At 45.2% G+C, this 13,368-nt stretch overlaps 2 protein-coding genes across 2 annotated transcripts; one reads left to right on the top strand and one right to left on the bottom strand.

Moving 5' to 3' along the window:
- The first annotated feature begins 169 nt into the window (after nt 1–169).
- On the top strand, nt 170–4,788 carry LOC137604710 (mitochondrial protein C2orf69 homolog). Its single transcript, XM_068328687.1, has 3 exons — nt 170–2,344; nt 2,499–2,728; nt 3,475–4,788. Exons 1-3 carry the CDS (start codon nt 2,051–2,053, stop codon nt 3,947–3,949), a joined length of 999 nt encoding a protein of 332 aa, XP_068184788.1. The 5' UTR covers nt 170–2,050; the 3' UTR covers nt 3,950–4,788.
- Nucleotide 4,789: 1 nt separating this feature from the next.
- Nucleotides 4,790–11,922, bottom strand: stk17b (serine/threonine kinase 17b (apoptosis-inducing)). Its single transcript, XM_068328685.1, has 7 exons — nt 11,426–11,922; nt 9,584–9,796; nt 8,288–8,426; nt 7,439–7,565; nt 7,289–7,337; nt 7,002–7,181; nt 4,790–6,913 (listed from the first exon to the last, which is right to left on the bottom strand). Exons 1-7 carry the CDS (start codon nt 11,545–11,547, stop codon nt 6,670–6,672), a joined length of 1,074 nt encoding a protein of 357 aa, XP_068184786.1. The 5' UTR covers nt 11,548–11,922; the 3' UTR covers nt 4,790–6,669.
- Nucleotides 11,923–13,368: the final 1,446 nt, after the last annotated feature.

The raw sequence follows: 13,368 nt of genomic DNA, 5'->3' as shown, positions 1-13,368 counted from the left end.
TGAACAACTGTAAGAACTAAATGTGATGATTTTATGGTTGTTTCCGACCTTGAATCACGACATGTTCTCGACATGTTAACAATTCTATTATAAAGAACGAAGTCAAGTTTCACCATTAAATCAGTCAATGATCACCAAACCAACAACCTTCATGTGTTTATTGAGCCGGACATGGAAAAAACATTACAATGAAAAAAACTTTTTATAGATACAGAATTTCAGGAAGTCAGGCGTGTAAATGCTGGATGAGAGGAAATCAGTCATACATTCTGGATAAAATGTCAAGATTTGAAGTTCAAAAAGAACCGAACTTTTTGCACTTTAAAAAGTTCATTAGAAAGCAGAGAACTCTCTACTGATGAACTCCTCCATCCTGGACTGAAACCATGAACTCTAGAAAGTAATGCAGTGAACCACCGGGAAGTCAGTCGGTAGGTCTAATTTTTTTTTTAGTTGGTTAGTCTAAAAAATGTTCCTCAACCAGTAGGTCTAAAAAAATTTTTTTAAAACCTACTCAGCATTTTTTCCCCTGTCGGTTGGTTGGTCTTTTTTTTTTTTCAGTCGGTCTAAAAAAAATTTCCACCGGTCTATCGGTCATGATGAATATGAACCACTGAGGATTCTTCTGATTCCGTTTGATCGTAGAAAATTGTGAGTAAAGGGCAGTAATGGAGGGAGCCGACCTACAGAACCCCCTCCAGCCACAGGGGGGCGCTGACGGCATTTACCCCAGACTTCTCCCCGATCCTGGTGGGTTTCAGCAAAGGCTGCGTGGTCCTGAACCGCATGAATGAATAAATGTGTCACGATAATTTTTAATACGCATTATTCACTGAATGGAGAATGCAATTTACTTCTTTTTCTTCTTCTAAACTGTAGGTATTTTATGAATGATTACCTGGACATACACTGTGTTTGAATATTTAACTGCAGCTGCTGGTTCATAAATCAGCTGATTTTTTTTTTTTTTTACGTGATTACAACATTTCAAAGTCCAAACCCACTTAAACTCCTCGCTTCCGTTCTTTACGGTATGCAGGTCAGAACCAAAACAACGCCATAAAGCGCGTTATGTTTGAGGTTTTGTCAGAACGCACATACGCAGTGCAACTCAATGATTTTCTGAGAACACTTGCGCACTAAAAGTCACAAAAAGTCGTTTCCGGCACCGGGGCCCACAGGGCCCACAGGGATCCGGGGGCACGTTTCTCAAGTGGACTTCAGCAGGTTTAACCAAAGATGAGAGTTCAACGCAACATAGTTTACGTACTGACGTATTCCATTGTCTATTCGGATTGACGTTCCGTACTGCTTTGGGTTTATCAAGTTTCTTTGAACGATTCATAGGGAGTTTTTTCGTAATTTTGATGTCATATTTTTTCAAAATGTTTACTGTATGATACAGTGCTTAAAAGGAACTTTAATTAATAAAATTAATACAAATACTAGGATATCCGGTTTGTAAAATTTGTAATTTTATATTCTCCGTGTTTACTTCCTGTATTGTCAGATTTGTAAATTTATTCTCTCCGTGTGTTAATTTCTGATATTTGTTTACAAAAACGCAAATACTGTTTATAAATTTGATTATTTTATGTTTTATAAACATTTTATCGCTATTCTCTTTTCATACCATTCGATTCAGCGATGTGGTCGAAACAGGAAGTACATAACACATACATCTCGATCTCATACCCACTGAATAATCTTTGGTTTGAGTGAGGAAAAGAAAACAGACATGCGCAGAAGAGTCTCCACAGGTGCCAGTTTACGAGCTAGCTAGTCGGTGTGTTTTATTTTAACAGCGCCTCTTCGTGGACAAAGAGACCTTAAACTGTCAAAATAAATTATTGTGAGTCAGTTTATTCTGGAACCCATACTTTCTGGGACAGACGACGGATCAAACATAGTTTATCATGTTAAATATCCCGCTGACAGGCTCCGGTGCTGCTAGCATCAGGTTATCGGTGTGATGCTAGCAGCGGCTGCTAACGTCACGTGACTGAGAATAAAAATAAAACCTTCGAATCATTTTCTTATTTTAGAGTTCATGCTATCTGGCCGAGCGGCGGTGGTGGTGGGCGTCAGTCTGTTAACCGTGGCCAAAACCATGACTTCTGTCGCCGCGACGACATCCCCGGAGTCCGCGGGGCCGGGCGCGTCAGGCAGCCGCAGTGCGCGCTGCGGGAGTCCGGGGCAGAGGCTCCAGAGGCTCCGCTCGGTTCCCGGACACGAACCGAGCCGAGTGAACGACCTGCTCCTCCTCCGGCCTGAAGCCGGTCAGAACCCCTCCGAGGAGAACAGCAGCAACAGGCACGTTGTGTTTTTCCATGGAGATATCCAGGTGAGCGCGACGGAGCCCATTTGATGTCTAGTGATCGATAAATATATCGATCAGGGACCTCCATGAGGAAGTCGAGTTTGATCCATGAGCTTTTATTTTTATTCCATCTGTCTGTGTTCCCATCTCACCCTCCAGTTCTCTCCTTTTCCTGCAGAACTTCCAGGAGGAGATGTCCCAGCAGCCGGATGGCTGCCAGTGGCTCAGCTGGAGCCTGGAGCAGGTGGCCCTCACCCTGGGCCGCCGGTTCCCCGGCAGCCACGTCTGGGTGGTCCGGGCGGCCCACATGTACCTCCACAAGTTCACCTGCTACCGCAACTTTGTGCGGAGCAACACGTTCGGAGCACCGGAGCACTCACCGGACAATGGAGCGATCCTGCACCTCAGGTGACCGGAGCTTGTGACCGTGTGAATGCCTGACAGGAAATGACACTGAATCCACATTATTGAAAAGATTCGAGCTTCTTAAAGGCTGTGGTCTTAAACTTTTGATCAGCCGATTACAGTTCAATTGCTGATTCGATTTTTTTTAAATTTCACTTTCATTTGTATTTTTTTATTTTTGAAGTGCTACCTAGAATCTCCTTAAGATAAAACATTTCAAAATCTGAATTCTTGCAATTTTTCCCACTGGTTTCACATTTTTTTGATCAGGCGTGTCTACGGCAGCTCTTAACTAGCTAACGGTTTAGCTCACGATGTTAGCAAACAATTAGCTTTGCAGCAATTATTTTTGATTTCGCTAAAACACAAAATTCCACCGGATGAAGTTATAAACCTTAAATATCACTGAGGAATAAGATAACCCTGTGTTATATTGTTATATTTTACACCGACAACACAATTATTTACGTACCAATGAGGAATAGCTCGATGACTAACGTTAGCATAACCCAGACAGACACTAGGGGGCAGCAGAAACAACACAACACAACAGACTGGACTTCCTGTTTGTCTCCACGTGATGAATATAAACAGGATTCTTTTGGTGCCATTATGTATCAAGTTACTACTATAATTATTAACAAATTATATTATTGACCTTCACTAACAAATTATTAATAATGTTAATTATAATTATTATTAATAATATGTTAGTAAAGGACAGTAATCAGAAGTTCTTGTGATTACAGGGCCCTGCTGAGTCACGCTATGGAGCGAGCCGATCTGCAGAACCCCCTCCAGCCACAGGGGGGCGCTGACGGCATTCCCTCAGAGTTCTCCCTGATCCTGGTGGGTTTCAGCAAAGGCTGCGTGGTCCTGAACCAGATACTGTACGAGCTGCCCGGCGCCCGTCTGGACCCGCGGGCGCCCTTCCTCAAATGCATCACAGACATTTTCTGGCTGGACGGCGGCCACCCAGGGGGCGGCGACACCTGGGTTACGGACAAGCAGGTGCTGAAGGAGCTGGCCTCCAGTGGCATGTCGGTGCATGCCCACGTGACCCCGTACGAGGTGTGCGACCCCATGCGGGCGTGGGTGGGCCGCGAGCACAGATCCTTCATCACGACCCTGGAGGAGTTGGGGGCCTGTCTGAATAAGAAGCTGCACTTTGAGGACGAGCCGCCCTCCATCGAGAACCACTTCCGGGTCATCCAGGAGTTCTGAGGTCGGTGGAGATATTTGCTGGGTGGTGTTCACTGATCTTACCTCACGTGTTTCTGTTGGAGAGCTTTCAGAGCGGACAGACGCTGCTGCAGACTTATTTCACTTGATCAGAGTTCTTCAACATCCAGATTCCTCATTAAATCACAATTAACAAAGAAAAACAACAAATATTTGACGAAGCTGCTAAAAAAAAACAAAAAACGGACTTACACTGACCTTTAACGAAACGTTAAAAAAAGTTTTGTAGCGTTTTCACTGAATGTAACTTCAAGTCATTCCATTTTATTCTCCACTTCCTGGATGTTGTACGATTAAAAAAAAAAAGGAGGTTAATCCGCTGATATCACATCGTTAACTTATTGATTGATAATTCTGAGGCAACAGATCCAATCACAACAAAACAGCGTCAGATATTTCCTACAACCTTTAATGAGCTCGTTCAGTTTGCTTGGTGATGCTAACATATTAGCTTACAGTTGATCAGAATACAACACAGATTATGTCTCTTTTTTTTTAGTCATTTAGAAGCAATCAGAATGCTCATTCATTAAAAACATGTAAAATGCAAAATAAACAAACATCTCTTGAACATTTATTTTTGTGCTTGTGGCTGGTTTGAGTATCCTTCCTGTGTTCACGCCGGCGAAAGAGGCTCCGCCCCCTCAGATGGCGAGCGCACAACAATGGAATCCACACTGCGGCGTCCATCACGTTTTGAGTGACACGCGGACAAAAGCGGGCGAACGCGATCCGCTGGGTTAGCGTTTGTCACGCTGCAAAGCGAGAACCCCTGACATCAGCGCCATGACATCAGCGCCCCCACACAACAATAACCCCCACCCCCCCACCCTGGAGGTGAATCTACTCAAGTCTTGTTTTTACAGCAGGAGCTGGAAGTGAATCAGGTTTTGTCGGTTCAGATTACCTCCAGACGCCGTCGCCTGATCGGACAGGGATCGGTTTAGAAACGGAGGTGAAGCTTATTTCCTGAAACGGACTCCCGGGCTGGTGAGGATCTTTTCCAGTGTGGCGTGTCCAGTTTACCAGGATGACAGCATCGGGATGAGAGCGCGGCGGCGGCTGGCGACGCCCAGCCGGCAGCACAAAGGCCTTTTGTACCGACAAACAAACACGATGGCACCGAACGACACCGGGAACGTTTGACGGGGAGCGTCCACGGCTTTCTGTTCGGGTCTGAAACTAATCAGCTGATCGGGACAAACATCCATCACTTCCTAAAACATCACCATCATCATTCCTTCCTCACCTCCTAGAGCTTCTAGAACGCCTCCTTTAAACATCTCATGTAAAGGTTGACGCGGTTCCACCTCCATCAGAGCTCCTCTTCCTCCCACTTTACTTCCCACTTCCTCCTAAAACGACCTCCATCTTTCCCGCCAGCTTCTCTCCTTAAATAACACCGTTATCCCGGATCGCGCTCCCCCCTTCCGCGACCCCGACCTGTCCCTATAAGACGTGAGACGTCCTTTATATAAAGTAGAATTCCAGCACATAAATAGTAAACAGGTGAATAGAACATTAAGAAAATGGGGCCTGGTGTGCAGAGGGGGGGGCGGCGTGCCCTGAGGTGAACGTGGGTTCAGGCACCACAGAAGAAAAGCAGCGGTTCTGCTGGTGAAGCTAAGTGCTAAAGGCACGTTTCCTCCTCCGCTGGCTGACAAAGAGGAACCGGGGACTTCCTCCTTGGCGTGTGGAGCGTTTTACAACCGCGTCGAGTCGAGTTGTAAAAGTTTAAAAGGGACAATTCACCCCCGCAATAAAAAGAAATAAAGTTCAGCTACACCCCAACACCTTTTTGAGGAATTGTGACTCAACCCCTCGTGACAAACGGGAGCGGTTGTGTCAGACAAGGATGTAAAAAAAAAAAAAAAAGTGACGACATCCACGTGAAAAAAAGTAAGTGCAACAAAAAGCAGCTAGTAGCCGTTAGCGGCTAATTCAACCAATTAAAGCGCCGTTTGACACGCGTGTCAAAGGTCACGCAGACGTGGTGGTGAATGTTACGGGTCTGAACACCTGAAGAGTTTTTACACTAATCCATTTTTTTACTTTCAGCACCAAAAAAGAACCCGGAACTTCGCTCCATCCTTTAAAACGAGAATTTACTGCTGATTCTGGGGCGAACTGTCCCTTTAAAGTTTGAATATAAGAGCCGTTGGTTCTAGATTATTAGATTATCACCTGAATATAATCCCTCCTGCTTCACGGAGGAAAGTCTGTTCTTCACACGGTCGGAGTTAACAAGACGAGTTTAACCCTGAGCTAGATTTAAACACTAAAGGCAGACGAGGAAAAAGTCAGAGGAATGTACGACGGAAAGAAAAAGGAAATAAAGAAAATGTGTTTCTGTCCGTCTGCTGGTCGTTTTGAAGTCCAGCTTGAAAACCAGCAACGAATCAGGAGACAGAAGCTTCAGTTAAAAACAGCGACGTCATCAACAACAACAAAAAAAAGCTGGTTTCCCAGAATGCCTCAGGTTTTTAGCAGTGATGCGTATTAAATACTTTAGTTCAAACGACCGACCAGCGCTCAGCCGGTGTCTTTGGTCTGATTGGTGGAAACACAACGAGTGTTTGTGAGCGGCGGCGCGTTTCTGAGGGCTTAAAAGAATTTAAAAGCTCAGGAATGAGGGGCGGGGGTGGGGAGGGCACCGCCTGGCACCTCCACCCCCCCCCCCAACACGCTTTCACGTCACCGTCTCAGAAGTCGCCGTCCCCGCCAGCCGGACGCTCCTCGTCGAAGCGGAACCTCTTGGCGTGCGTGTGGGGCGACTCCAGGAAGTTCTCCTTGTCCTCGGGATCCTCGGGGGGCGCCGCCCACTTGGCGCCGCAGCTCCTCTCTCGGGGGGCGGTGGTGCGGGCGGAGGTGGGGTCGGGGCTGAGGCACAGGTGCTGCTGCCACAGCCAGGGGTGGCTCAGGCACTCGGCGGCGCTGGGCCGGTCCCTGGGGGTGGGGGGTGGGGGGAGAGACGTTATGGAGCGGAAACGCCCCCCAGACTCTGGACCAATCAGAGCTGTCGTTGTCTACTCACTCGGGGGCTTTGACCAGCAGCTTGCGGATGAAGTCGACGGCGAGCTCCGACACGCGGGCGAAGGCGTCGCGGCTGTAGTCCACGTTCACCTGGGACACGTTCAGGAACGTCTCCTGCTTGTCGTCGCCGGCGAACGGCGACTCCCCCGTCACCAGCATGTAGGCGATGACGCCCACACTCCTGACACACACACACACACACACACACACACACACACACACACACACAGGGACGGTCAGAGTGTTTCCCGCAGCGTCTTCCTACCGTACGGCGCCCAAAGCCCTCACCAGAGGTCTGTCGCCGTGGTGATCGGCTCGTAGTTCAGGATCTCTGGAGCTGCAGGGAGAGACGTTGAGGACACGTCAGTGGGGGGGGGGGAGCGTCAACCAATCAGGATCGCGATCACGTTCACGCCGTGTTTCACCAGCGTCACCTACCCACGTATTCCGGCGTGCCGAGGATCTCACGCAGCTCCCCCACGGCCCCCAGCCGGCGCGCCAGACCGAAGTCCACGATCTTGATGTCTCCTGGGGGAGTCAGGCTGGTCAGCAGGATGTTCTGGGGCTGCAGGAGGAAGAGGATGACGAGTTGAAAAGACACGAAACACACAACTACTAAAACACAAGTTCTCACGCGTGAAGCTTTGACCTTAAAGAGGTGTTTGTGTTGCAGCAGATCAATGGTTCAAAGCCCTCAGATGAGATTATCAGACATTATGTAACAGAGGGAGGAGGGAGATTGATTTTTTATTTTTAAAGAACGTTTATTCACAAAAAATAAAATACAAAATAATCAAACACAAAATCAAAAAAGGGATTCACGCAAAAAGGAATTCACATTCTATTTCTGTGAAGTGTGAGTCCATTGGAAGCTGGTTTGCTGAACGCTCTATAAAAATGATTCCACGCAGGATCTAATTCGGTATCCTCAGATTGATTATCGATTATTCCAACTAAAAAACTAAAAGACGTTTCACCAGCTATCTAAAGCAACCAGTGACTGAACACCAGAGCTCAGCTCAGTGTTTCTTTAATGTCACATTATTGTTTTTCAGGTCGGAACAGACACGTGAGTTCCTGTTGATCTTGTCTAGCAGGGGATGAACACGTTTTAAAGAACACGCGTGTTATTCATTCAGGAACACGTTAACACGCTAACCCCGTTAGCTCCAACGGGGGTTAAACAGCTCAGACCAATAAAACAGCAAAATACAGTAACAACAAATCAGAGGAAGGGATTCTGGAGGCTCCATGTGTGTGTGTGTGTGTGTGTGTGTGTACACACACCTTCAGGTCCAGGTGCACCAGGTTGCTCTGGTGCAGCAGGTGGACGCCCTCCAGCGTTTGTCGGATCAGACGGACGATCTGAACCTCCGGCAGCAGCTCCTCCGACACGCAGTGGTCGAATATCTCCCCGCCCGCCGCGCTGGGGAGGGACAAAACACACACTGTAAACACACACACACACTGAGGGATTCAACTGTAGTTCCAATTTTGCCGACACAAAACAGAATTAACAAGGCAGACAGAGACCGCAACATCCCAGAATCCGACATTTTACCCTGACCGACATGTTTGTGCCTCTGGCTTCCTGAAAATGTTGCTTTTTGTTTAGTGATTAAATCTCATCAGGTTTCAGAGCTGTGACCCTAAAAAGGTTTACAACGCGCCGTCGTTCCTCGTGTTTAATGCATTCCAGGAACCAAACAAGATTAACGAATTCCACAATAGAGCGACAAACTATTTATCTTCTTATTTATGGTAATTTAAACGTTTCTGAACCCTCCCCATACTGATATTAAACCACCTTCTATCTGTATTACCTTTCCCCACACTCTGATTGTTTAAAGCACTTTTGTGTCTCACGGAAGTCTGAGAGTCATGGAAGGTAGCGCACTTCAGGAGGCCATCAGCCAATAGAATGCGCGTACAGTATCACGTGACTGCCTACGAAAAATCCACGATGAGTACAAAAGTTGAAATGTGACCTTGACCTAGTTTTTTCAAGGTTAAGGTTGTGATCTAATTTTCATCCCCTTGCCTCCCAGAATGTAACGCCTTTTGTTTCGTCTTTCTGAGATATGTGCAATAAAATGTACAAAAGTTGAAATTTGCTCCAAGTAATCTGCTTTTGTTTCATCCTTCTATCTGCAGCGGTTGTGAAGATATTTGGTGGACTAACGAACACACAAAACAACACACAAACACAAGAACGCCGACAATTACAAACATCACCGCTTCATGGGACGTAACAACACCTCGAACAAAGGAGGGACGGCGTGTTAGAAATCTGGATTTAACCAGAGAGGTCAGGAGGTCAGGAGGATATCAGATGCCTGGAGTTTCGCTCTGGAGGGAATAATAGTTAATCACTCAGTCGCACAACAAATCCTGACAAACCTGTTAGAATGAGATTTACATGAGGCGCTGCAGACTGGACAAACAGGACTTTGCCCTCCTGACGGATCGCAGCGCCGGCGGCGAGTGTGTGCGTGTGTGTGTGTTTGTTGTGGCGTGAATAAATCCACCTCGCATCACGTGTGAAATCAGGAACGCTGCTCGTGTTTGTGTTGTTGAACTCACTATTCCAGCACCAGGACGATGTCGTGATCCGTCTCGTAGGCGGCGTGCAGGTTGACAACACGCGTGTTGTTGCGCGCCATCTCCAGCACGGCCATCTCGTGGGTGACCTCGGCCCGGCAGTCGCGACCCCGCCTCCTCTTCCGCAGGAACTTGGCGGCAAACACTTTCCCCGTGGCCTTCTCCACACAGCGCTTCACCACGGCAAACTTCCCCCTGGGACGCACACGCGTGTTAGAGGACACGTCAGGGACAATAACCCACAATATCACCCGATCTGGACCCAAAACGACCCCCAATACAAAAACAACTGATGTAATTCAAGGAAGCACTTGAATCCAAGGCCTTTTCAAGGACCGCAACAATAAAGAATCCAAAAATAACTGCGTTTAAGTCAAGGCAGGGCTGTAAAGAATAGAACAATGGTGCTCAATTATTTTTACGTCTGTCATTTTCACAAAACGTACATGTTGAAGAAAAGCAGGGTACACCCCAAATGGGACACCAGATATCCTTTATAAACAAATAAATAAAACAAAACTCCAGAACTTTTGTGCTTCATTTCAATAAATTGCAGGATTTCTTTTAAAAAAATTTAAAATTTGTTGTGAAAATCATAGCAGCTGATATTTATTCTCTAAGGTAAATATCATCAGGGCAGTTTCCAGAATCTTTGAGTTTTTATTTGCTGATCTCTTTCCATTAAACAGCCTCAGCAGCTCTGGTTTACTGTTTAATAATTTATTAGAATTTATGGTTATGTATGAAGTCATTGATGAACACACACACACACACACACACACACACACACACACACACACACACACACACACACACACACACACACACACCATTCTGAAGGCTTTGTCTCTCCTCTTGGTGTATATCCAATATTTACAAGCCCTTAGCGATGACTGATGTTAGCTTTGTGCTGTGCTGAGACATAATTAAATATCTGTCTGGAATTTGGCACTGCTGGTGTGAACAGATTGTTTTTTATATTGCCACCATTTATTTATTAACTTCTTACTGGGATCATATAAATTCCTTTAAAGCTCAACAGTCCAGCTTCAGATGTTTGTTCCACGTTCCCGAAACTGAGCAGCTGAAAACTTCCTATTTCCAGCGGGTAGAACAAAAACATGAGAGCGTGTCGTTTCTTCTTTTACAGTGTGGTTTCTGTATGTGCTCACTTCCTGCTTCCTGTGTGGACATCACAATTACACACATCACTTCAAACACACCTCAAAATACTTAGGGTGTGATCATCAACCAGCAGACGTTGCCATGGCGCCCAGTGCTAAACATAAACACAAGAGGTCCAGAGTCCAGACCCTGATGGCTCCTGGACTTCTGGATGACACCAAACACTACACTTATAAAGTCTCGTCATGCGTGTCCGTGGAACCAGTTGTGTTGTGTTTTCACTACTGTTCTGACCCACTTCCTCTGAATCTGTTGTGTGTAAACATCACATCTAGTCATGTACACATAAACTGTAAATAAATAAAATAAATCCATTTGGATATGTGAAGAAAGATGGAAATGATTGATGCAGATGACGTCATGACATCATAAATTAGACACTAAATAGAATAGATTTTCCTCTTTTTTCCTTTAAATCGTGTCTTTTTGTGTGTTTTACACCATTTATGAACATTTTTCTCTATTTATTTGCTTTATATAAACCCGTAACCCGTTAGTTCTACTTTAATTTACCGTGGATGTCCCGGATTTCTTCCGGGTCCAGCTCTCAGACGTCCTACAGAAGCCTAGCTGAACTTTTGCCCCTCCACCAGGCGGAACCGTGGCCGGGCTAAAGCGTCTGAAACTGGGCTGACTCACCTCCCGAGCTCCCCGGTGATCACGAACACGCTCTCCATCGGATCGGTGCTGATCGGGGTCTGGGTCTCCCCCAGCAGCCCCGCGGAGAGCCCGCCGCGGCTGTCCAGCCGCCTCCGAGACATCTTCTCCCCGCACTGACGTCAGCGAACCGGAGCTAAGCGGAGCGGGTGTTCACGCTAACCGGTGCGGCTACATGTTCATGCTAACCTCGCCGGCTTCCGTACTGCCGCTGGTTAGCTAGCTGACGGACAGTTTAGCCGAGTTAGCTCCGACGGTCAGCGTCGCCCCGTTCAAAAAGTCACTTCAACCGAACTTTCCCGAACTCAGCCGAAGATGTACGATGAGTTTCGTAATCCAGAAACCGTGTGTGAGACCAACTGGATTTTACCCGTCATGCCACAGCGCGAGAAGACTCAATGTCCCGACAAGTTTATGACGGTAGTTTTCGGTCATTTTTACGTCCGTTTGACAAGCTGGCGGCGCGTCACTGCGCCGCGCATGCGCAGTCGCTCGCATTTGAAAAACGGCGAGGCTGGGTTATTTTGAATGAAAATAGATTTAAGTAATCATTTACCCGATAAATGCGTTTAATTTAGTTTAATAAAATGTTTTGATTGAATTTAATAAATACAGCGAAATACTTGACATTTTCTAAAAGAGGACCAATTAAATTTTTTTTTTTATTTAAAAAAAATTGAGACCAAATGAAAAAGGAATAGCAAACTCAAAACAAAACACATCACGTGCAAGGGAAAGTGAAATGATTTAACCGCTGTTTATTTACTATGTTAAATTTTAAGGTTAATAAATTTTATATTTTAACATGAGGTTTATTAGTTCCGCTTCCTTTGTTTTTATCCCACGGATCATTTAGTTTGATGAGACGTGACGTCATTAACACGTCAGTCTACGGGAGTGTAATGTGGAAATATCACACACAGAATCGACAATATTTATATAATCACGGTTTTGATAAGCAAAGACATATTATTAGATACTAGAAAACCCCGTAAAATTTAAAAGTCTAGATTCATTTTTAAAATGAAGCAAAATTAAGATTTAGTATCTCACACTCTGCTAAATAAACTTTCAGACGACATTTTTATCAAGTCAAGTTTTTTTTTTATTTTTGATGAAATTATGACTTACTAATTCAATAAGAAGTCATGTTTCCTTTTCCTGGCAAATTAATTTAACATAAAATAGATCTCTCCACTGTACACAGGCTACCACGACTCTTTTTGAACAATACAGTTGTCATGTTTGATTTCTGAAGGTTAATAATTTATTTTAACATTTATTCCTCAATATTACCTAAATTTTGAAACAATCTTTTTAATTTTTTAAAATTGTACTTCCTGTTTGACAAATTTGGACGGAAAATCTTTCTTAAAAATTAATTGTTTTACAACACCCTACAAAAACTGTTTCAAAACTCTCTTTAAAGATAAATAACGGTCGTTTATCATTAATCCAAATTTGCCATTTGCTCTCTTTTATTACAATCATCGGGGTGAAATGAAGACACACAAACAGGGGCTTTGCATAGAGTGGAATTCTGAAAACCGGATCTGGATCCTGTGAAAACTGTATTGTGAAGTTGAAGTGGTGGAAGTGTCTCCATTTCTGATATTAATAATTGATTACCAATCTCCTATGGAGGAACAGCTTTAGTGTGGAAAGCGTGGGACCGACCGGGGGCCGTGAACCTGACGTGAGGTGATTCTCTGTGTTTGTTGGATTCAAATAGAGACAACAGGCCTAATGGTTGACTTTGCAAGCCCCAAACCTTTGGTACATTCGGTGCAAAATATATATTTATACACACAACAGGACAGACATACACACACAATTTATATACAAAGAGACAAACAGGACCACGTATGGAACACAACATGTGCTCGCATTTCACAGAATCATAACAGCCCTCTAGTTCACCACCG

The sequence above is a fragment of the Antennarius striatus genome, chromosome 12 (genome assembly GCF_040054535.1).
Source record: "Antennarius striatus isolate MH-2024 chromosome 12, ASM4005453v1, whole genome shotgun sequence".
Taxonomy (NCBI): domain Eukaryota; kingdom Metazoa; phylum Chordata; class Actinopteri; order Lophiiformes; family Antennariidae; genus Antennarius; species Antennarius striatus.
The sequence above is the reverse complement of the archived record's forward strand: the minus strand, read 5'-3'. Positions and strand labels throughout refer to the sequence as shown.